This window comes from Sturnira hondurensis, unplaced genomic scaffold (genome assembly GCF_014824575.4).
Source record: "Sturnira hondurensis isolate 20B ecotype Veracruz unplaced genomic scaffold, ASM1482457v3 Scaffold0020184, whole genome shotgun sequence".
NCBI lineage: Eukaryota > Metazoa > Chordata > Mammalia > Chiroptera > Phyllostomidae > Sturnira > Sturnira hondurensis.
The window spans coordinates 3014489-3040668 of NW_028092815.1; the positions used below are offsets into that span (position 1 = coordinate 3014489).

General features: G+C 42.3%; 1 protein-coding gene across 1 annotated transcript in view; it reads right to left on the reverse strand.

Moving 5' to 3' along the window:
- Positions 1-26180, reverse strand: part of LOC118975235 (tubulin-specific chaperone cofactor E-like protein) — a 200603-nt gene that overhangs the window by 93117 nt on the left and 81306 nt on the right. Inside the window, exon 13 of the mRNA XM_037029070.1 lies at positions 23188-23600. Within this exon, the coding sequence (XP_036884965.1) occupies positions 23188-23600 (413 nt within the window). The remainder of the gene's footprint in view (positions 1-23187; positions 23601-26180) is intronic.

Genomic DNA, 26180 nt, shown 5'->3' on the forward strand with positions numbered 1-26180 from the left:
GAAGTCCTAGAAAGCTTCTTGGAGGGAGTTACATCTGATCTAGGTCTCTAAAGGTAAATGGAAGTGACCAAAGGAAGAGTAGGGGATAGGAAATTCCAGGACAAAGAGATAAAGGCAAGGTGGGACAGTCATCTGAATGTTACCAGACTGCAGAAAGGAGGGGTAGACAGAGATGAAGCTGGAGACAGGGACAAGGTCCATTTGTTCAACAAACACTGATTTGGGCTTTTCTGTGTATTGAACACTATTCCAAGAGCTAAGGATTAGGCACAAGTGGAGATCCCCACATCATGGAACTTGTTTTAGTTGAGGAGAGCAACAACAAGCAAAATAAATAAGTACAATATGTAAGTATGTCAGAAAATGTTCTGCAGAAAAATAAAACAGAAAATGTGGGTCACAAAGTACTAGGGAAGAGGGTTTCTAATTCCAAAAAGGATAGTCAGGGAAGACTTCACTGGGAAGGGGACATTTGAGATGAGGAAGCAAACCATGCTGTGACCTGGTGAAAGTGGCTCAGGAAGAGCATTCAGCCAGGCCCTCAGTGGAGTGTGCCAGGGAACTCCCAGGACCTCAGGAAGCCAGTGTGACTGTGGCAGAGAGAGTAAGAATGGCAGGTGATCTCAGAGTGATAAGAACAGCTAGAACAGACCAAGCCTTTCAGCCATTGTGAAGATTTTGGCTTTTGACTGAGCAAGGAGCAAAGCCAAGAGGGTGTCTGGAGCAAAAGATCATCATGATCTGACTTCCATTTTTAGAAAATTGTTTGTGCTTCTGTGTTGGGAACACAGAAGGGCCTTTATACCTGTGTTTTAAAACAAACCAAAATTCCACAAAAACAAACAAACAAAAAAACTTGGATTCTTCTGTAAGGTGAGCCCCAAAAGGTTTTAGAAAAGGAAATGACATAGGCAAACTTGCATTCATTCTAGCCAGCATGAAGGAGTCACTGAAGTATGTCAACATTAGGAGAGAAACCAGACAGGCAACTGCTAATGGAATCCAAGGGTGATGGAAGGTAAGGGCCTGAATACAGACTGACATGGAGAGTGAGAGGCATGCTCATGGGGTATCCTCAGGACCTGGTGGGGTTTTGAAGTGGAGAGTGAGAAATGGGAGGGAAATCAAGAGTGAGGCCCGAGTCTGGCTCACTTGAGTAGGTGGCTTGATAAGGCTGTTAACAGTTAATTTTCTTCTTTTCCACAGTTATCATGCCTAGCGCCTATAGATGTCCCATTGTGGGCTAGGATGGGATGGTGAGTCTTTGGAGCAATGCACTATAACTGCACATATGCTTCCTAAGCTGTCCTGGACCCACACTGATTTCTGGCATCCAAGAAAGGCAAGAGTCCTTAGTGCCATCATTGTTCCTACTTTCTGAGTTGTCTAGGAAGTCAGACAATTAACCAAGCATCAGTCCCAAGATTTACCATGGCAGACACCACGTCACTTCTCTATCTCTAGAGATTACTAAGACTTGATGGGAAAAGTGGACAAGAAATATATGCTCAAGAAATGCACTGTCCAGAGACCCAAGACGGCAGTGGAGTAGGTAGAAGCTACACTCACTTCCTCTCAGGTCCAAACTGGAATTACAACTAAAATACAGAACAATCATCTTCAACAACCAACTGAAGATTAGTGGAACAGAAATCTTATAACAAAGAATTTAAAAGAGACAACAGATAGAGACTGGTGGGAAGGGTGGAAAGTGAAAAGGGCCAGTCCCACTCCCGTGGTGGTGGCTGAGATTCTATCTCAGCTGCAGAGGTCCCAACTGGGGAGCAAGGGGTCTCAAGGCCAAGCTGGGCTCCCAGGCCCAGAGCACCGGAGTAGGAAGAGGTGCCGCACACATCTGACTGTGAAAATCAGCAGGATTCTGCCACGACAGGGAGAAGGGAGTCTGATAGAGACATAGGCACCCTCTTAGAGCACCAGAGCATGAAATCTCATTGGCAGCCACTCAACCTGGGCTCCAGCAAAGGGATGACAGAGCAGACTAGAGAGTCTCATGAGGAAAGACTGGGAGTTGTGGCTCTGGGGACAGAGCTAAAAGAAGAACTGTCAGAGTTTCTGTGCTGAGTCCCTTTCCCACACTGCAGATGTCACCTTTCTTGGGTGAAGTACTTTCCTCCTTATGACATCAACCTTGGGGGATGCAACAGCCCCACCTTCTGGACCCCCTGACACTCTACCCTGTGGAGCTCATGTCCTTCTGAGGATTCAGCTGCCTGGGCTGAGTCGTAGAGGTCAGGACAGACTCAGGGAGTGTCAGTGACTGAGTTGTATAGCTTTGGGGTGGGTGACATTTCCCCCACTTTTCCCATCCTAGCCCCATCCTCCAAGCTCCAAATTGTCAGGAGCTGACCAGGAGCTGACCAAGATCTATCCCTTGACACAGTTGGGATGGATGAGATGCATCTGCACAGCAGAGGCAACTGTGGCTAGATTTCCTCTCTATCTCTCCCTTGCATGTTTTTGAGATTAATAGATGGTGGGATTTTTAGGCACCTGTATTTCAGGTCCAATAATCAGTGTAATTTTAATGAAGTTACACAAAATAATTTCTTGGCCAGAGAACAAAGTCCCCTCTAATAAAGTAGCCCCTGACTATCTAAAAGTTGATGGAGTAACAGCCCCTCCTTTACCTTGGACAGTATTTATTAGAAGTAGACAGGCAAAGAAACAGGGGAAGCTGGTTAGCTACTACAAACTAAGCATGTAGAAACAATTACCAAGGATTCAGAGTCCATATTACATAAGAAACATTTTAGACAGAAAGAAAGATAGCTAAGTTAGACATCACAAAGGCCTTACAATGAATTTCCTAACCTCTGCTCAGTCTAGCATACCCTTTTGCCCCATACCAAATTCTAAGAACTTTAATAAACAATAAAATATTCAAACTCTGTACATAGAGCAATTTCAAATGGTCTGATTAATGGCTCTCCTGGTCAAAACAACTTTTGTTTAACATAACTGAAACTATGGAAATTCTTGTACTTTTCCTGGGTTACCTCTGTATTGGTTTTTTCTTTTTAACTGATCACACCATGCATCTGGAGAACAGAGGCTGGCTGTTCTCTGGCATCCAATCGGGTGTCTGACTCTTCATTCATCATCTGTGCCGTCTATCCTTCAGGGACCCTGAACCCTGCCGAGGCTGGATCCCAGCACCAAATGGCCCCACCTTGCTGAGCATGGTTATTCTAGGAGGTCTGTGCAGAATCCAAGACAGACTGATTTGTGTGGTTCTGAAGCGAAAACCATTCTCCCCACTCTCCCCTAAGCCTGATCTGTGCCTCACCCTCATTAGAGAACCAGTGGTCCCACCCTCTTGATTCCTGGCAGCCCTGCCCTGCTGAACTAGGACTCCTGGGAGAATCTGAAGCAGACTGAGTTCTGTGGCTCTAGGATGGGCGGCCATCATTTTTCCCTAGTACATCTTATTGGTGCACAGCTTTCCCTACACATGGTCAAACCTTGGAGTGTTTGGGTCTGATAAACTCAACTGGTCTCACCTTGATGACTCCCTGAGACCCTGCCCTATCATAATGATCTGCAGGCACCCCATGGGTGGCAGCTAGACTTGGTGTGCCCTGGGACTTTTGTTGAGTGGCCTCGGACCCAGTAGTGGAACCAAATTTAAACCTGCATCAGTCTGGTGACTCCACTTGCCCCTACCTGGTGAGGACAGAGAATCTCCCTGATGCAATTCAAGTATTGCCAGAGGCTCTTTCAGTGACTGAGCCTAACAGCCAGACAGCAGGTAGAGGCAAGCGGAGGCAGGTAGAGGTGGATCTGAGTGCCTTGGGAGTTTTGCTGACTTGCCCCCATGCTCAATGCTGGTGGAAGCCAACCTAGATGTGAAGCTTGGTTGTTCCTACACACACCAAGGCCTAGTAAGACAGCCACAAACTGTGGATCACTTTGTAGCTCCAAATAAGTTGCCTAGGGCTAGTCACAGGTGGTGACTGGCATTGACTCTCATCAGAGTACTTCCTAAAGGCACACCCAGTGGCCAGCCCAGACTGTGTCAGAGCAGCATCCAATTAGATTCATAGGCAGAACATCCAAAGGGACATCTTGACAGGAACCAGAACCTGCTGAGGCAAATTCCACTTTGGATAGTCAGCACCACAAAATAACTCCTACATGGTGGTCAGGGTTAATTTTCACAGTCAGCCTGCCTGAGAGTCAACCCCACATAAACAAGGCTAATTACAATCAGGACTCAATTATAAAAGGAGGGTTCACATAGCCTACTCACATTACATTCGTGAACTATCCAGCTCAGATGATTAAGAAGACTGTGCAGCTGGGTTCCACAACACACCTAACTGTATAGTCTACCCTACCAAGACTGGGAGACATAGCAGCCCTACCTAATACATAGAAACAAACAAAGAGAGGCAACTAAAATAGGGAGACAAAGAAACATGGCCCAAATGAAAGAACACGAGAAATCTCCAGAAAAAGAACTAAATGAAATTGAGGCAAGAAAGCTACCAGAAACAAAGTTCAAAACAAATGGTTATAAGGATGCTCAAGCAACTTAGTGAGAATTTCAACAAATTTAGTGAAAACTTCTAAATAATGAAAAAGAATATAGAAACCATAAAAACAGTAAGAAAAGAATAATACCATATCTAAAATGAAGAATACACTAGAAGTAATAAGTAGTTAGTTGGATGAAGCAGAGGATTGAATCAGTGATTTGGAGGACAAGGCAGCAGAAAATACCCAATTACAGCAGAAAAAATGTTTTAATGAGGATAGTTTAAGGGCACTTGGGACAACAGGGAGTATAACAACATATGCATCATAGGGCACCAGAAGAAGAGGCGAGAGAGCAAGAGAACCTATTCAATGAAATAATGACTAAAAACTTCCCTAACCTGGTAAAGGAAAAAGATACACAAGCTCAGAAAGTACAGAGTCCCAAACAAGATGACTCAAAAGGCCCACTCCAAGACACATCACAATTAAAGTGGCAAACGTAAAAGACAAAGAGAGGATCTTAAAAGCAGCAACAGAAAAACAATTACCTATAAAGGAACTCCCATAAGGCTGTCAGGTGATTTCTCAAGAGAAACATTTCAGGCCCAAAGGGACTGGTATGGAATATCCAAAGTGATCAAAAACAAGGACCTACAACCAAGACTACTCTACAGAGCAAGGCTAACATTTAAAATTGAAGGAGAAATAAAGGGCTTCCAAGATTAAAAAAAAAAAGAAAAACTGAAAAAAGTTCATTACCAACAAATTAGTATTACAAAGAATGTTAAAGGGTCTTCTTTAAGAAAAAAAAACATAGAAGAACAGAGTTACAAAGAATAAAATTGCAAAAAATACAAACCTATCAATAATTGAATTAAATGTAAAGGTCATAAATGCTTCAGAGAAAATACTTAGGGTAGCTGAATGAATAAGAAAACAAGACCCAGGTATATGCTGTCTACAAGAGACTCACCACAGAGCAAGAGATACACACAGACTAAAAGTAAAAGGATTGAGAGACTTCAGACTTCTGCCAAGATGGAGGCATAGGTGGAAACACTGCCTTCTCCCACAAACAAGTTTGAATACAACAAAGGTTTGGAGAACAAAGACACACCCAAAGACCAGAAAATTGAATTATACGGAAGTCCGACAACTACGAACAGTTCAACGGGGACACTAAGAGGGACAGAGCCAGCAGCGGAGCAGGGTCGGGCAGGACAGATCCCCCGACCTAGGTTCGCAGGCAGCCCGAATCCAGGTGGGGTGTGGGGCAGACTGACTGCAGTTGCACATTCACGCACAGTGAGACGGACCATGCAGCCCCCAGGGGGTGAAGTGGTGGAGGGCTGATGGCGGTGGCACACTCTCATGCAGTGGAACAAAACACGTGGGCCGGCCTGGGGGCTGCAGCAGCGGGTGGCAGATGGGACGCCATTGTTCCTCTTTGACCCCGCCCCCACATACAGCCTCACAACCCAGCAACTGAGTTGCCCTGCTCTAGTGAACACCTTAGGGCTCTGATACTGCTACAGAACAGGCATGAACAGCCCAAAAGATGGCACAAGAAGAACTCAAAGTCCCAGAGCCCATAACTCTAAGCAACCAAGAGATTGCCAGCCTCTCAGATGCACAGTTCAAAACACTGGTCATCAGGATGCTCACAGAACTGGTTGATTAGTCACAAATTAGAGGAACAAATGAAGGCTAAACTAATTGAAATGAAGGGAGATGCACAGGAAACCAATAGTGATGGAAAGGAAACTGGGACTCAAATCAATGGAATGGACCAGAAGGAAGAACAAAACATCCAACCAGAGAAGAATGAAGAAATGAGAATTCAAAAAAATGAGGAGAGGCTTAGGAACCTCCAGGACATCTTTAAACGTTCCAACATCCGGATTATAGGGGTACCAGAAGGGGGAAAGAAACAGCCACGAGTGGAACACTTATTTGAACAAATAATAAAGGAGAACTTCCCCAGTCTGGCAAAGGAAATAGACTTCCAGGAAATCCAGGAAGCTCAGAGAGTCCCAAAGAAGTTGGACCCAAGAAGGAACACACCCAAGGCACATCATAATTACATTAGCCAAGACTAAAATGAAGGAGAGAAGGCCCTGGCTGGTGTAGCTCAGTGGATTGAGCGCGGGCCTGCGAACCAGAGGATCGAGGTTCGATTCCCAGTCAGGGCACATGCCTGGGTTGTAGTCCAGTTCCCTGCAGGCCAACTCCCAGCAGGGGATGCACAAAAGGCAACCATACATTGATGCTTCTCTCCCTCTCTCCTTCCCCTCTAAAGATAAATAAATAAATAAAATCTTTAAAAAAAAAAATAAAATAAAATGAAGGAGAGAATCCTAGAAGCAGCAAGAGATAAGGGGACAGTCACCTACAAAGGAGTACCCATCAGACTGTCAGCGGATTTCTCAAAAGAGACCTTACAGGCAAGAAGGGGCTGGAAAGAAGTATTCCAAGTCATGAAATCCAAAGACCTACAGCCAAGATTGCTTTATCCAGCAAAGCTTTCATTTAGAATGGAAGGACAGATAAAGTGCTTCTCAGATAAGGTCAAGTTCAAGGAGTTCATCATCACCAAGCCCTTATTATATGAAATGCTAAAGGGACTTATCTAAGAAAAAGAAGATGAAAAATATTAACAGTGAAAGGACAGCAAACACAGTTATTAACAACCACACCTAAAACAAAAGCAAACCAAGAGGACAGCCAGATCAGGAGTGAAACCATAGAAATGAAGAACACATGGAGGGTTAGCAACAGGGGAGTGGGAGGAGGAGAAGGGGGGAGAAGGCACAGAAAATAGCATAGACAGTAGGTAGAAAATAGATAGGGGGGAGGGCGAGAATAGTGGGGGAAATATAGAATCTAAAGAACTTGAGACATGTGGTTATAAACTAAGGGTGGAGAATGGTGGGGGAGGGAGTGTGTGGGGGTGAAGGGAATGAAGGGGGCATAGAACATGTAATGGTATAATGTAATGGTATAATCAATAAAATATATTAAAAAAAGAAAAAGAAAATAGAATTCAAAAAGAAATACAAAATAATCAATGAAACCAAGAGCTGGTTGTTTGGAAAGATAAATGAGATTGAGAAACTTTTAACCAGACTCATCAAGAAAACAGGAGAAAAGATCCAAATTAATGAAATCACAAATGAAAGTGAAGAAGTAATAATTGATACTACAGTAAAAGAAGTTTAAGAAAACATTACAAACAACTATACTGGACAATCTGAATGAAATAGATAAATTACTACAAACACACAATCTTCCAAAACTGAATCAGAAAGAAGCAAAATATCTGAATAGATTTATAACAAATGAAATTAAATAAAGCAGCAATCAGAAAACTCTCAACAAACAAAAGGTCTGGACGAGATGGATTTATAGGTGATTTCTTTCAAACATTCAAAGAAGACTGACACCTATTCTTCTCAAATTATTTTAAAAAATGAGAGCAAAGGGTAGACTCCCAAGCTCATTTTACAAGATCAGCATCATCCTAATTCCGAAACCAGATAAAAACACTACAAAGAAAACAGTTATAGGTCAATATCCCTGATGAACATAGATTCCAAAATCCTCATCAAAATATTAACAAACTAGATCCAGCAATACATTAAAAAGACCATACAACACGACCAAGTGGAATTTTATTCTGGGAAGATGCACAGTTGGTACAATATCCACAAATCAATTAATGTGATAAATGACATAAACAAAATGAAGAATAAAAATCATATGATCACATCAATAGACTCAGAAAAAGCATTTAATAAACCCAGCACTTCATTTAATACAAAAACTCTCAGCATAGTGGGAATAGAGAAAACATACTTTGACACCAAAAACCATATATGACAAACCATAATGAACAACACACTCAACAGAGAAAAACTATTATCTTGAACAAGACAGGGATGTCTGGTTTCACCACTCTTATTCAACATAGTACTGAAAGTCCTAGCCACAACAACCAGCCAAGAAGAAGAAATAAGAGGCATCTAAATTAGAAAGAAAGAAGTAAAACTGCCATTATTTACAGATGATCTGACATTATATAGAGAGAATCCTAAAAATTCCACCAAAAAAACTACGAGAACTGATCAATGAATTCAGAAACGTAGCGAAATACAAATAAATATCCAGGAATCAGTTTCATTTTTATACTCCAATAATGAGTGGGAAAAGAAACTAAAAAAACCCAATCCCATTTAAAATTGCATCAAAAAAATAAAATAGCTAGGAATGGCCCTGGCCGGTGTGGCTTGGTTGGTTGGAGCCTTGGCCTGTAACCAAAAGGTTGCAGGTTCAAATCCCAGTCAGGGCACATACCTAGGTTGCAGTTCTGAGCCCCAGTCCAGGCACCTGGTTGGGGCAGGCATAGGAGGCAACCATTCGATGCTTCTCTCTTGCATTGATGTTTCTCTCACTGCCTTCCTCTCTGTCTAAAAGCAATGGAAAAAAGAGTCCTTGGGTGAGGATAAAAAAAGGGAAAAAATGGAAAGAAAATACTTAGATATAAACTTAACCAAAGATGTAAAAACCTGTACTTGGAAAATTATAAATCATGGAGGAAAAAAGTGAAGATACAAATATGCATATACCACATACATGGATAAGAAGAATAACATCATTAAAATGTAAGTACTGCCTGAAGCAATGTGTAGATTCAATGTAATTCCTATCAAAACACCAATGGCATATTCCCTAGAACTAGAAAATATATTCCAAAACTTTATTTGGAAACACAAAGACCCCAAATAGCCACAGCAATTTTGGGAAATAAGAGCAAAGTTGAAGAAAACATTTTAGCTGATATTAAATGACTCTGCAAGATCTTAGTAATCAAAACAGCCTGGTACTGGCATAAAAACAGACACATAGATCAATGGAACAGAATAGTGCAGAAGTAAACCCACATCTTCACGTTCAATTAATATTTGACAAAAGAGGCAAGAGCATACAATGAGATAAAGACAGTCTATTCAGTAAGTGGTGCTGGGAAAATAGGACAAATATGTGTGAAAGCTGAAACTAAACCACCTTACACCACACACAAGTATAAACTCAAAATGTACTAAATACTTTAGTGTAAGACTCAAAACCATAAAAATCCAGGAAGAAAACATAGGCAGTAAAATCTCAGACATTTTTTTGTAGCAATATTTTTTTCTGATATGCCTCTTCAGGCAAGGGAAACAAACAAAAAAGGGGGCTGCATCAAACTAAAACACTTTTGCACAGCAAAGGAAACCATCAACAAAGCAAAAAGACAGCCTACTGAATGTGAGAACACATTCACCAATAATACATGTGATAAAGGGGAAATATCCAAAATTAATAAAGAATACATGAAATTTAACACCAAAACCAAACAATCCAATTAAAAAATAGGTAGAGTCTGCGCCCAGCAACAGGGGCATCTGCCACGGAGGACTCATCAGGAGCCCAGCACCTGTGAGTAAAGACAAAAGCGGCAGCGGCAGGGCCGGCTGCCCTTGGCCAGCTCGCAGCGCCTCAGAGCCACCGATGCTGCTGCTGCTGCGTTAGGGATGTAGAGGCTTCCGTCTGCAGCCAGTGCCACGGAGGACTCATCAGGAGCCCGGCACCCAATGGAGCCTTGGGCCAGCTGTGGGGTCCTTGGAAGAGAGCTGGCTCCATCCCTCCCCATCTAGGCGGGGCTGGGCAGCAGAGACCTGTCTACCTAGGTTTGCTGGGAGGGTGGCAAGGACAGGGAGCCGTGTTCAGTTGCGATCTCTGTGGTTGCCAGCCCACCAGCCCACCAGCTCAGGAAATTTGAGAGGAGCATTGTCTTAAACGGTCGGGTTGGGGATTGGGCTAGGCTGAGAGTCAGGCTTTCTGGAGAAGTTTTTATTGGAAAGTGGACTGAGGTGTTCTCCTGTGAAGGCAGCTTGACTTGCTTCTCACCCAGCCACAGGACTGGGAAGGACCAGTACCAGATGCCGTGGGACCCAGGCAGCTTGTCGCGTGGGCAGGCGACCACACCGCAGTCTGGTAGCCTGCCTGGCACGCAGGGGTGCGCATGGGCCTACAACCCAGGCCACAGAGGGGTCCTGCCGAAACCAGAAAAACCGGATTGGACAGTTTTAAACCAACAAGAGAGGGTTTGGAGTTATTTTTAACTTTTTTTTTCAATAATCGTATATTTTTTAAATTTTATTGTTGCTATGTCTTTCAGTACTTTGTTCCTCTCCTTTCTTTTTCCCTGTTTTAGTCCTTCTTCCTTTCATTTCAAACTTATTGCATTTTCCTCACTTCTCCTGCCCTTTTTTGTGTGTTTGTTTGTTTGTTTATTGCTTTCTATGCCACTGTAAATACTTCACAACACATCTCTTGGATCTTAGCCCACTTTACAGGTTCCTGAATTCTATTACTGTAGTGATTAACTCTACTTGCTCACACGCTATGTCTATTTACTATTTTTTACTCTTTCCTTACCTCAAAATCTGACCACCCGTAACCTCACTGCTTTCTAGATACAACTCACAAGCCTTCCCTCCCCAACAAGAGACTTATCTACAGTCTACCCTTTCTTAAAAGTGGCAAATTGGGTTGAAGATTAGAGTTAACACTATATATAGCCTAAAGATCTTCTATCTCTGCTCTACCAACTGTGACTGTAAATATCATAAAGTACTCTCCTGCTGTCATAAACCATTTGCCTCCCCCTCCAACTGATCACACACACAAAGAAAGTAGTAGGTGAAAGTGGAGAACATCAAGATACCTGCAAGAGATTGCACCACTGAATTTCACAGGTATTCTACCACAGAAGTTCACACTATAAACCCAGGGAGTCAGAATAGATCAATTTAAGAAGCTGAGGCTAACAAGAAGAGTCTCATAAACAATGGGAAGACAAAGAAACAATGCCCAAACCCTGGCTGGTGTAGCTCAGTGGATTGAGCACGGGCCTGCGAACCACACGATCGCAGTTCGATTCCCAGTCAGGGCATATGCCTGGGTTGCAGGCCAGTCCCCAGCGGGAGACTCACGAGAGGTAACCATACATTGATATTTCTCTCCTTCCCTTCCCCTCTAAAGATAAATAAATAAAATATTTTTTTAAAAAAAGAAACAATGCTCAAATGAAAGAAAAGGTGGAAGTCTCAGAAATAATGTTAGATGAAAGAGAGAGAAGTCAGCTATCAGATATTGAATTCAAAGCACTGGTTGTCAGGAAATTCAATGAGCTAACAGAAACTAGAGGGGAGCTACAATGAGCTCTCCGCAACCTATATCAACATGAAAAAGGAAATAGAAACCATCAGCAAAGGCCAAGAGGAAATGAAGAATACAATTTTGGAACTGAAGAACACAGTAGAAGGAATGAAAAGCAGGATTGATGAGGCAGAAGACTGGATCAGCAAGTTGGAGGAAACAGTAGAAAGAATCTCCCAGAAAGAGCAAGAAAGGGAAAAGAGCCTCAAAAAGAATGAAGAGGGATTAAGAGAAATGCGAGACAATATGAAATGTAATAATATCTGAATAATAGGACTACCAGAAGGAGAAGAAGAAGAACAAGGGATGCAAAACCTACTTGAAACAGTAATAACAGAAAATTTTCCTAACTTAATGAGAGATAAAGTCACCTGAATTGAGGAATCACAGAGTCCCATTTAAGAGGAACCCAAAGAGGCCCACTTCAAGACACATCATCATTAAAATGGCAAAATTTCAAGACAAAGAGAGAATCTTTAAGGCAACAAGGGAGAAAAAGGAAGTAACATACAAGGAAGCCCCAACAAGGTTAGCTACTGACTTCTCAATGGAAACACTCCAAGCAAGAAGAGATTGGCAAGAAATATTTCAAGTAATGAGAACCAGAGGCCTACAACCAAGGCTACTTTACCCAGCAAGGCTCTCAATCAAGATAGAAGGCCAAATAAAGAGCTTCCAAGACAAAAGAAGTCTAAAAGAATATGCCTCCACCAAACCAGCTCTACAAGAAATACTAAAAGGACTGCTTTAAGGAAAGGAAGGAAAAGAGAGAGACAGAGAGGAACTCTGGTACAAAAATGGCAATGAATAAGTACCTATCAATAATAACCTTAAATGTAAATGGATTAAATGCTCCAATCAAAAGACATAGAATAGCTGAATGGATAAGAAAGCATGACCCACACATATGCTGCCTACAGGAGACCCACCTCAGGACAAAAGACCATCACAGACTAAAAGTGAAAGGCTGGAAACAAATTTTCCAAGCAAATGGACAAGAAAAAAAAGCCGGGGTAGCAATTCTAATATCAGACAAAATAGACTTCAAAAAAAGGGCCATAAAGAGAGACCCAGAAGGTCACTTCATATTGCTCAAGGGAAGAATCCAGCACGAAGACATTAACATCATAAATATATATGCACCCAACATAGGAGCACCCAAATATATAAGAAAAATCCTAGAAGACTTCAAGAAAGATATTGACAGCAACACAATTATAGTAGGGGATTTTAACACCCCACTGTCAAAAATGGACAGATCTTCCAAACAAAATATCAACAAAGATATAGCAGCATTAAACGAAACTCTAGAAGAAATGGACTTGACTGATATATATAGAGCGCTTCATCCCAAAGAAGCTAAATACACATTCTTTTCAAATGCACATGGAACATTTTCAAAGATAGACCACATGATAGGACACAAAATGAGCCTCAACAAATTCAAGAAAATTGAAATCATACCAAGCATTTTCTCTGACCACAAGGGACTGAAATTAGAAACCAACCCCAAAGGAAAAAACCCAAAACACCCAAAATCATGGAGACTGAATGGTATGCTATTAAACAACGAATGGGTCAAGATTGAAATTAGGGAAGAAATCAAAAAGTTTCTGGAAACAAATGAAAATGAACTCACAACAACCCAAAACTTATGGGACACGGCCAAGGCAGTCCTGAGAGGGAAGTTCATAGCAATACAGGCTTACCTAAAGAAAATAGAAACATTTCAAACAAACAACCTAACCCGACGCCTGCAAGAACTCGAAGAACAACAACAAAGACAGCCCAGAGCAAGTACAAGGAAGGAAATAACCAAGATCAGAGCAGAATTAAATGACATAGAGACCAAAAGCACAATTATAAGGATCAATGAATCCAAGAGTTGGTTTTTTGAAAAGATAAACAAAATAGACAAGCCTTTAAGTAGGCTCATTAAGAAAAGAAGAGAGAGGACACAAATAAACACAATCAGAAATGAAAGAGGAGAGATTACAACTGATACCACAGAAATAGAAGGGATTGTAAGGAATTACTATGAAGAACTGTATGCCAAGAAATTTGAAAACCTAGGTGAAATGGACAAATTTCTAGAAAAATATAATCTTCCAAAACTCAATGAAGAAGAAGTAGAAAGCCTGAACAGACCAATAACAGCAAATGAAATTGAAGCAGTAATCAAAAAACTCCCATCACACAAAAGCCCCGGACCAGATGGTTTCACAGGAGAATTCTACAAAGCGTTTAAGGAAGAGCTAACCCCTATTCTTCACAGACTATTCCAAAAAATCCAAAATGATGGGAAACTCCCAAACTCTTTTTATGAAGCGAGCATTATCCTAATTCCAAAACCAGATAGAGACACAACAAAGAAAGAAAACTTTAGGCCAATATCACTGATGAACATAGATGCTAAAATCCTCAACAAAATATTGGCAAATCGCATCCAACAATACATCAAAAAGATCATACACCATGACCAAGTGGGATTCATCCCAGGGATGCAAGGATGGTTCAATATCCGCAAATCAGTAAATGTAATACACCACATAAACAAAAGCAAGGACAAAAACCACATGGTCATATCAATAGACGCGGAAAAAGCTTTTGATAAGGTACAACACCCATTTATGATAAAGGTACTCAGCAAAGTGGGAATAGAGGGAGCATTCCTCAATATAATAAAGGCCATATATGAAAGACCTACAGCCAACATCATACTGAATGGGCAAAAACTGAAAGCTTTTCCACTAAGATCAGGAACAAGACAAGGTTGTCCACTTTCACCACTTCTATTTAATATAGTATTGGAAGTTCTAGCCACAGCAATCAGACAAGAAAAGGAAATAAAAGGCATCCAAATCGGAAAGGAGGAAACAAAACTGTCACTGTTTGCAGATGACATGATAGTGTACATGGAAAATCCTATAGACTCTACCAAAAAACTGCTGGAACTAATAAATGAATTTGGCAAAACAGCGGGATACAAAGTCAATATCCAGAAATCAAAGGCATTTCTGTATACTAACAATGAATCAGCAGAAGCAGAAATCAAGAAAAAAATCCCATTCGATATAGCAAAAAGAAAAATAAAATATCTGGGAATAAATCTAACCAAGGAGGTTAAAGACCTGTATGCAGAAAATTACACAACACTGAAGACAGAAATCAAGGAAGACACAAACAAATGGAGACGTATACCGTGTTCATGGATTGGAAGAATTAACATCATCAAAATGTCCATACTACCCAAAGCAATTTACAGATTCAATGCAATACCTATTAAAGTACCAATGGCATATTTCACAGACATAGAACAAACACTTCAAAAATTTATATGGAACCATAAAAGACCCCGAATAGCAGCTGCAATGTTAAGAAAGAAGAACAAAGTAGGAGGGATCACAATACCTGATATCAAACTGTATTACAAGGCCACTGTAATCAAAACAGCCTGGTACTGGCATAAAAACAGGCACATAGACCAATGGAACAGAATAGAGAACCCAGAAATAAACCCAAATCTCTACAGTCAATTAATATTCGACAAAGGGGGCAGTATCATAAAATGGGGTAAAGATAGCCTCTTCAACAAATGGTGTTGGGAGAACTGGACAGCTACATGCAAAAAAATGAAACTCGAGCACCAACTTACATCATACACCAAAATAAATTCAAGGTGGATAAAAGACTTAAATATAAGCCATGACACCATTAAAGTCCTAGAGGAGAACATTGGCAGGAAAATCTCAGATATTTCACGCAGCAACATTTTTACTGATATGTCCCCTAGAGCAAGGACTATAAAGGAAAGAATAAACAAATGGGATCTCATCAAAATAAAAAGCTTCTGCGCAGCTAAAGAAAACAGCATTAAAATAAAAAGACAACCAACTGTATGGGAAAACATATTTGCCAATGATACCTCAGACAAAGGTTTAATCTCCAAAATATACAAAGAACTCACACGACTTCACTCTAAGAAGACAACTAACCCAATTAAAAAATGGGGAAAGGACTTGAACAGACACTTCTGCAAGGAGGACATACAGAGGATCCAGAGACACATGAAAAGATGCTCAATATCACTAGCTATCAGAGAGATGCAAATTAAAACTACAATGAGATACCACTTTACACCGGTGAGAATGGCTATCATAAACAAAGCAATAAACAACAAATGTTGGAGAGGGTGTGGAGGAAAGGGGACTCTGGTCCACTGTTGGTGGGATTGTAGACTGGTACAACCATTATGGAAAACAGTATGGAATTTTCTCAGAAAACTAAAATTGGACTTGCCTTTTGACCCAGCAATTCCACTGCTAAGATTGTATCCTAAGAACCCTAAAACACCAATCCCAAAGAACACATGCACCCCAATGTTCATAGCAGCACAATTTATGATAGCCAAGAGTTGGAAGCAACCTAGGTGCCCATCAGTAAATGAATGGCTCAAAAAACTATCGTACACATACACAATGGAATTCTATGCAGCAGAAAGAAAGAAGGAACTCCTACCTTTTGCAACAACATGGATGGAACTGGAAAGCATTATGCTGAGTGAAATAAGCCAGGTGTTGAAGGACAAATACCGTATGTTCTCACCTTTAACAGGAAGCTAAACAACAAAACAAACAAGCGAGCAAAATATAATCAAATACACTGAAATAGAGAACAGGCTGACAGTGACCAGAGGGAAGAGGGGAGGGAATTTCAGGGGAAATAGGGGAGGGACTTAGAGGAACATATATAAAGCATACCTGGACTACAACTGAGAAGGGTGGAAATGGAAGGGAGGGGGAAGCATGGGGGATGAGTTTGGATGGGCATAATAGACAGAAAACTGTACTTCAAAAATAATTAAATAAATTAAAAAAAATAGGCAGAGGACCTGAACAGACACTGCTCCAAAGAATACATACTGATGGCCAATACAAATAAGAAAACATACTCAATGTCACTAATCATCAGAGAAGTGCAAATTAATATCACAATGAGATATCTCTCATCTGTGAGAATGGCTATCATCAATAACTTAATAAACAGCAAGTGCTGTTGAGGATGTGGAGAAAAGGGACCCCTCATGTATTCTTGGTGGGAATGCAGACTGGTGCAGCCACTATGGAAAACAGTATGGAGTTTTCTTGAGAAATTAAAAATGGAACTGCTGTTTCACCCAGCAATCCCACTTCTAGGAATATATCCTAAGGATTCTGAAACAACCATTCTAAAAAACACATGCACCCTTATGTTTGTAGCAGCATCATTTACAATAGGTAATATCTGTAAACCACTCAAGTGTCCATCAGTAGATGAGTGGATAAGAAACTGGTACATTTACACAATGAAATACTATATGACAATAAAAAAGAAGGAACTCTTACCTTTTGCTACAGCAGGGATAAACCTGGACAGTATTACACTAAATGAAATAAGCCCATCAGAGAAAGAAAAATATCATATGATCTCACTTATATATGTGGAATCTAATGAACAAAATAAACTAACAAACAAAATAGAAACGGATGCATGGACACGTGGAACAAGCTGGCAGCTGTCAGGGGGCGGGGAAAGATGGAACTGGAAGAAGGAAGGTAAAGGTGTCAGCCAAAGAAAATACATGCATGACTCAGGCACAGGCAGCAGTGTGGTGATGGCCAGAGGGAAGGGGTCAGGGGATGAGTGGAAGTGGGAAAAAAACAGGAAAAGTGGATAGAACTGCAAGAGCATAAACAATAATAAAGAAAGAAAAACTTTAACCAAAAACCCCAATGGAACAGCCTATGACTCAGTGATTCCACTTTTGAGTATAGGTATATATGAAGAAACCCAAAACACTGATTTAAAAGAATATATGCACCGGTATGTTCATTCCAATGTTATTTACAGTTACCAAGGTTTGGAAGCAGCCCAAGTGTCCATCACTAGATGAGTGGATAAAAAAGCTGTTGTACATTTAGGACTTCCACCAAGATGGAGGCATAGGTGGAAACACTGTGCCTTCTCCCACAACCAAGTTTGAATACAACAAAGGTCTGGAGAACAAAGACACAGCCAAAGAACAGAAAATTGAACTATACGGAAGTCCAACAACAAGGAACCGTTCTACCGGTAAGGTAAGGTAAGGACGGTAAGAGGGGCAGAACCAGCAGCGGAGCAGGGTCGGGCAGGAAAGATCCCCCGACCTAGGCCCCCAGGCAGCCTGGACACAGTCAGGGTGTGGGGCAGACTGACCGTGGTCGCACATTCACACACAGTGAGATGGACAGCACAGGCCCCTGTGGATGAACCCAGTGGTGGAGGGCTGACGGCGGTGGCACACTCGGGTGCAGTGGCATGAAATGCACGGCCCCGGGGACGGTGGCAGCTGCAGCACCTGTGGCGGCGGCAGTGGCGGCAGCGGCGGCAAGAGGCGGCAGACAAGATTGCCATTGCTCCTCTTTGACCCCGCCCCCACATACAGCCTCACAACCCAGCAACTGAGTTGCCCTGCTCTGGTGAACACCTAGGGCTCCAATCTTGATACCTAACAGGCATGAACAGCCCAAAAGATGGCGCAAGAAGAACTCAAAGCCCCAGAGCCCATAACTCTAAGCAACCAAGAGATTGCCAGCCTCTCAGATGCACAGTTCAAAACACTGGTCATCAGGATGCTCACAGAACTGGTTGATTATAGTCACAAATTAGAGGAGCATATGAAGGCTAAACTAATTGAAATGAAGGGAGATGCGCAGGAAACCAATAGTGATGGAAAGGAAACTGGGACTCAAATCAATGGAATGGACCAGAAGGAAGAACAAAACATCCAACCAGAGAAGAATGAAGAAATGAGAATTCAAAAAAATGAGGAGAGGCTTAGGAACCTCCAGGACATCTTTAAACGTTCCAACATCCGGATTATAGGGGTACCAGAAGGGGGAAAGAAACAGCCACGAGTGGAACACTTATTTGAACAAATAATAAAGGAGAACTTCCCCAGTCTGGCAAAGGAAATAGACTTCCAGGAAATCCAGGAAGCTCAGAGAGTGCCAAAGAAGTTGGACCCAAGAAGGAACACACCAAGGCACATCATAATTACATTAGCCAAGATTAAAATGAAGGAGAAAATCCTAGAAGCAGCAAGGGATAAGGGGACAGTCACCTACAAAGGAGTACCCATCAGACTGTCAGCGGATTTCTCAAAAGAGACCTTACAGGCAAGAAGGGGCTGGAAAGAAGTATTCCAAGTCATGAAATCCAAAGACCTACAGCCAAGATTGCTTTATCCAGCAAAACTTTCATTTAGAATGGAAGGACAGATAAAGTGCTTCTCAGATAAGGTCAAGTTCAAGGAGTTCATCATCACCAAGCCCTTATTATATGAAATGCTAAAGGGACTTATATAAGAAAAAGAAGATGAAAAATATGAACAGTGAAAGGACAGCAAACACACAGTTATTAACAACCACACCTAAAACAAAAGCAAACCAAGAGGACAGCTAGATCAGGAGTGGAACCATAGAAATGAAGAACACATGGAGGGTTAGCAACAGGGGAGTGGGAGGAGGAGAAGGGGGGAGAAGGTACAGAAAATAGCATAGAGAGTAGGTAGAAAGTAGATAGGGGGAGGGCAAGAATAGTAGGGGAAATATAGAATCTAAAGAACTTGAGACACATAGTTATAAACTAAGCGGGGGAGAATGGTGGGGGAGGGAGTGTGCGGGTGGAGGGGAATGAAGGGGGAGAATAGAACAACTGTAATGATATAATCAATAAAATATATATTAAAAATAAAATAAGATAAAATAAAATAAAATAAAAGGTTATTTAAAATAAATAAATAAATAAAAAGCTGTTGTACATTTCTACAATGGAATACTATTTAGCCTGGAAAAGAACCCAGAGATCTTACCTTTTGCAACAGCTTGGATGGACTTCGAGAGTATTATACCAAATGAAATAAAGCAGCCAGAAAAAGAGAAATACCATATGATTTCACTTATATGTGGAATCTAATAAACAAAATAAACTAACAAACAAAATAGAAACAGACTCATGGATACAGATAACTAACTTACAGCTGTTGAGGGGAGGGGTGTTTGGGGCCTGTGTGAAAAAGGTGAAGGGATTAAAAAAACCTTATAGACACAGACAACAGTACAGCGATGACCACAAGGAAAGGGTGGGTGAGGAAGGTAGAGAAGGGTAAAGGGGGGATAAATGGTGATGGAAAGAGACTTGACTTTGTGTGGTGAACATAGTACAATGCATCTATAATGCAGATGATGTATTATAGAATTGTACACTTAAAATCTATTTAATTTTATTAACTAATATCACCCCAATAAATTCAATTAAAAAAGAAATAAGCCATCCAACAACAGAGAGCTAGGAGTAGAAAGAATAACCTTAGGAGCTAAAGGTCAACTAGTAAGAGTTCTGGGTGGTAACTACATATTGCCCTAAACTGAGATGTAAACAATGGAATCTTCTCCAACACTGGTATAATTGTTAATCCCAAGTACAGCTGACTCTTGAACAACATGGATTTGAACCGTGTGAATCTACTTATATGAACATTTTTTCAGTAGATGCTGTAAATATACTTTTTCTTTCTTATGATTTTCTTAATCTTTTCTCTGGCTTACTTTAGTGTAAAAATATAGTATATGATACACATAATGTATAAAATATGTGTTAATGTTATTGGTAAGACTTGCAGACAACAGTAGACTATTGGTAGTTACATATTGGGGGACTCAAAAGTTATATGTGGAATTTCGATTGTGCAGAGGGTCAGCGCTCCTGACCCCCACATTGTCTGTGGGTCAACTGCACATCCATTACTAAATGCTCTTCTCTTACTTAAGCTTCTGCTATGTGTCTCAGAGCAGCAGTCACAGGCAGACTGTCAGACTGTCTCTGAATATTGCAGCAGCTCCCAAAGTTTCTCTGCATTGGACCTTGTCCCACTGAGACCGACTTTACCCCTTGGCAACCGTAGGCACTGGTATTGCCAGTTTAGCTTTTTTCATGGCCTAAGTTCACTGCATCTCCTTTTGCTTTCACATGTCTCCGTTTAAACCACGCATTATTGAGTCCCTGTGTTTGTAGCTGGCAGTGTTCAGAGTAGGAGCTCCCAGGGAGCTCTTACCCCCACACATGAATCTCATGTCCTTCCTCCAGTCTGCCCTTCACTCTTGATTAACTGTGGTTGGTGAATCTCACCCCTGTGCTCCCCTTCCTCTCTCTATGTTCAAGCCATCGCCATCTTCCACAGGTGGAGAAATTAAGGTTCAGGTTTGCGTGACATGGGTGACAAGGCCGGCCTGCCTCTCACTGGCTGGGCTTCTGTGCTGTGCCTTCCATTGCTTCCTGTTCTCTCTTTCCCAGGACTCAGGAAGGCAGCCAACTACAGCCCCACAGCCCTGCCTCCTCAATGCTATCACCCATTTCACAAATGGAGAAAATAAAGCTCAAAAAGGCCACTCAGTGGGCAGTGGTGCTCAGGGATGGAGCAACTCTGACCCAGAGCCTGAGCTCCTCATCACCATATGCTGTGTGGTCTCAGTGCTTTTCACTGGAGCACAAACTGCCCAGATGTATCTGGGGGAGAAATAGGAAAACTGACAAGTATTGGCTACAAGGCCATGTTTATTATACATGGATTTTAGCTGGCTTATTTTGTTTATTTTGTTATGTGAAATAATTCAAAGGGGGAAATCTCTATGCAGAACCTGGCTCCTCAGCCCAGCATATGGAGACAGGAAATCTCTAGTTTGCAAGGACATTCCTCCAACCTGGTCTAGCACATCTGAAGATGTCAGTTGCCTTGCAGGCGTATCAGACTCTCTCGCTTCCCATCCTGCACCCTGTCCCCACTTCACCCTGGTTGAGAGCTCAGTTACCCTCCACCTATCCGCTCTCCAGAAGAGGAGGTTTATTCAGAGAAACTTGGAAGCCATTTGGCCAAAGGAAAAGGAAGCCATTGTTAGCTGGCAGCTGGAATCACGGAACATTTTCTTTCTGATACATTTACATTCACATCCACTTCTCCCTCTTGCTACAGAAAATTGAGGAATTGACACCCTAAACTTGGAAGATGGATAAGAGCTACACAAAATTAGCAGAGCTGCAGGGTCTAAAAGGAATGTTAATGCCTCTTTCCTTCAAAAAATAAAAGTCTGACAATGGAAAGTAAGAATAAAGCACAAAGCTTTCTTTTTCAACTGCAGATATTGTACACATCATCCCACAACACAGGAAGTAAGGGAAAGCTAGTGAAATTTTTCCTAGCTTGAAAACATTAGCACCTACCTACAAGGATAAGTATTGCGCCCAACAGCACAACATAAATTTAAAGAGGAAAGTCTCTGAACTTCTGTCCCCAAACTGTTACCTTCAATTTGAAATAAAGAACTCCCTCTAGGAAAAAAAAAAAAAAAGAACTCCCTCTAGGAAGACTAACCAAATAGCAACCACAGTAATAGTTCATTTTTCTAATTACAACACAAACTAGCTTCAAAGACCTAAGAAGGGCAGAACCAGAAAAAGTGAAATTACTTCCTTGATCCGGCATCTCGTTGAACATTCTGTATCAATTAAAACTACAACAGATTATAAAGAAGAAAGAACCCCCTGCATTGGATTAAGTTCTGCTCTGTGACCTCTGTGATGACCTCCATTGGACTGCATGGCTTGCAGCAAACAGCCACTTAGGGTCTTGGTTATTAGTGCTTGAATAAATACATGGTTGTAATAGGTCTACATCAACATTATGAAAGCTGAAGCCTCCACATAGTAATTGCTAGTGGCTTATCACTCTGCCTCTCTTGACAATGCGCCTGCTTGAAATTCAGGTGGACAGTGACAAGGATTATTTGCATGCACTGAACAGACTGGAAGACAGCCATGGCCTTCTCTCTTCTTGCAGACAGGAATGAGGGATCTGGGAAAGGGATGTTTGGCAAAGCTTTCATGTCCTTCCTACCCAGGCCTCTCTACAGGGTCACCAAGCCCTCTGCAGGTGCCTACACAGGCAGTGTGTCAGAAGGCACCAATCAGCTGGGAGGCTTCCTGGAGAATGAAGCAGCAGCATCTCTTGGGCAGATGGGATGGGGAGGTGAGAGTGGTTCATCAAAGTCTGTGCTGAGAAACTAAACTTACCTGTCTTCCCAGTTACCGCTGAGCTTGAACTTGTGTGTGTCTGTGTGTGTGAATGTACCAGTGCCCATGAGGGAACCAGGAATGTGAATTGTGCTTTAAGATAAACTCCCTGAGACATGAGACAGACATGTTAAGAAGGGAGCTTAGATTGTACAAATAAAACTTAGCTTAGCAGAGAATGTCACAAGGTCTTTACAAGGCAGGAAGAGCCATGTGTCTCTTTGGTGCAGACAGCAACTGTCTTCTCCATCTCCCTGTGAAGAACAGAGGGTGTCTCACCTTGACTTTTCCGTAGCTTCCTTTGGGAATGAGAATCTTGTAGCCATTCACCTCCACAGACAGCTCCTTCACCCAGGAGACAGCTGACCCTCCCCGGTGTTCATTCTTGGCCTCCACACTGAAGAAGGGGAGGTTGGAAGTCTGCAAACACTGCCGGGCCAACAGGTAGGCACAAGAGCCTTGGAAATGGAAGAGGAAGCCATCGAAAGTGTGATAGTGTGGCTCTCCAAACACTACACACGTACTGGTCTCCACGGGGCTGCAGTAGAAGAATTTGCCTTTGGGGTCACATATTTCGAAGGGACTGCAAGAGGCCTCCTGGCAATAGATCTCATTGTTGAAATCCAAACAGCGGCACTTGATGGTACAGTTCAGGTCTTCCCAAAACACCTCCCCTCGCCGAAGGAACTGTCCTGGAGAATAATGACATCAGAGCCAACATTTACTGAGCACTTACCTCTGTGCCAGGCATTGGGCTAAACGCTTAACCTGCACTATACCACTTAATCCACAAAGGAACCTTATGAGGTAAGTATTGTTGCCCTCTCTTGGCCAGTAGGGGACTGAGGCTTAAGAGAATTCAAGCAACTCATCCAAGATCACTGAGCAACTCAGTGGTGAAGTCAGGATTCCTAGTGCGTCTGTCTGAAACCAGCTTAAGCTCTTGGCATGATCTTTTCCATGTGGGTGAGCACACTCTTATTTGAGGAAAGACATGTTGTCTTAATCTATGGGAAGTGCCGTGACACACAGGAGTGACAGACTTCCTTTCAGCAATAAGAGGAAGAGTATTCCCACGAAAGACTTGGCTTACCCAGGTAACTCAGCAACACTGTTCACTCATTCATCCATCTACTCACTCAGCAAACATTTGTTGAGGAAAATACAGTGTATGGCAGAAAAGGGCAATAGCATGAACCTGGGGTCAGATGTACATACATAATCCCAGTCTTTCTGGGAAGACACTAGGACAGGCTGACCTCTTGCTTGGCATCTTCCAGGATTCACAAATCCTACAGATGCTGCTTCGACAAAACTTATGTCTGTACAGCTTGTCTTTCCTCTCACTCTAGGCGCTGGCAAAGCCCCGCACTTCTCTCCCTTTATCTGCTGACAGGAGGAGAACGAGTTGGAGGCGAGGACATGGTTTTAAGGGATATGCTCATTTTTCAAGTATTCAACTACTATTTATTTGGTAGACAATCAGTCTTTAAAGACATTTCCCTAAATAAATGATCTTCCCCATCAAAACTTTTGAAACTTGCCAGTTGTTAACATCAACCTTCCACGACACTAGGAAAACTCAGGGCTGAGAGCTGTGACAGTCCCTGGCTGGGGGTCGGAGTCGAGGGAACTGGGCAATGGTCACAGCTCTGCAGCTGACCACTGGACTACTGAGTCGATTTCCATCAATCTCGGTTCTCTAGCCCGTAAATGTGGACAGTGTTCTTTCCTGAGCCCTGTCTCAGGGGGTACAGTGATGCTCTACAAGGCTGGTGCCCACCAACAAAGGTGGGGCATTTGTAAAGTGAGAATCTCTGAAAAGGCAAGTATCAAACACACAACATTAAGATATATAAATAATGTGGTAGACCAGGAGTAGCTGTAGTTTGAAACTGTAGTTTGAAAAGATTTCTCATGTTTTTATAAAACTGACTACCCAGTGCACAGGTGGCAAACACAAGGCCCATGTGCTGAATCCAGCCATTCACCTTGTTTTATCCGGCCTGTCACCTTGTTTCTACCTGACAGCAGTGCCAAGCTCCTTGCCCCTAGTTAAGGAGTAGTTCCATTTATACAGCCCTAAAATTACATTTGGCCCTTTGAAGGCAACCATGAGGCTGATGTGACTGCTGGTGAAAATGAGCTTGACACCCCTGACCCAGTGAGTAGCACAAAGCTGCAAGGTTAACCCCAGCTGAAGGCATGGCTGCTCCCCAAAGTCCTCTCTCTGTCTGTTCAATAGGAATAATTGTATCTCAGCAGGCAATTAGGTTTCATACTTGGTGAGCACAGGGTCCCAAAATGCGATAATAGATTTATTCACATTCCCAGTCGGTCATACACATCAGCACTGAGAAAGGCCCCTCAAACCTTGGCACCCTTTGGCCCTGGTCCCAACTGCAAACATTGTAACAGTCTCCTCTCAGTGTAATCTCCAGCCACTACCTTTTCAGAATCCAGTAAATTTGAGGTAAATGCCTTTGCATAGAGGAGGTATGGATGAAAAGGTAAAACTCTCTCAGATAATTTTCCTTGCAAAATGATGATATAATAAACCAGATCTGCTATCACCAGGCCAAATCTCAGTCTTGTTAGATTGGTGTATGTCCAGGGGCACATACAAATACATAGGAGTCTGTATAAGGATATTGAGTTTTTCCTGTATGTGAAACCCAAACCCATAATTCAGGGGGAAAAGAGTGAAATCAAAGTGAGGGCTCTAAACAGCTGGCATCTACTCAACACATAGCTCTGCAAGCCAATGCTCCTGTTAGCATGGCATCTGACTCCAACCCAGGACCCAACTGAGAGGATGTCTCTGGTCACTTGGGCTGCACAGCCACGGCCAGTCAGCACGGTAACAGTTGGACAACGGGGAGGTGTGGGGCTGGGCAGATCTCCAGTCCAGGCCATAAAGCGAAGAGAGAGAATGGGGTGTTGGTTTGGTACTTTTCACAGACCTGAGTGAAGCTGTAGTTACACTCTGTAAGGGAGGAGGGTTTCAGTTCAAACTCTGAAATCCTGGTGAGCCTTGAAGCTAGATTCTTTTCTGTCTGGTTTAATACCAGTCTCACACTAAGATATTTGCTAGTCTGAACTTGGAGGACTTTGCAGAGTCTGAAGGGCCAAGATGTCCAGGCAGACTCCCTTCACAATGACCTTATCTCTCTTACAGCAAAGGCAGAGGCGTCATGAGCCTGACCACAATGCAGGGACTGGATGCCTAGGGCGTTGGGGCTTCAGATAAGGTGAACCTGGCTTTTCTGCAT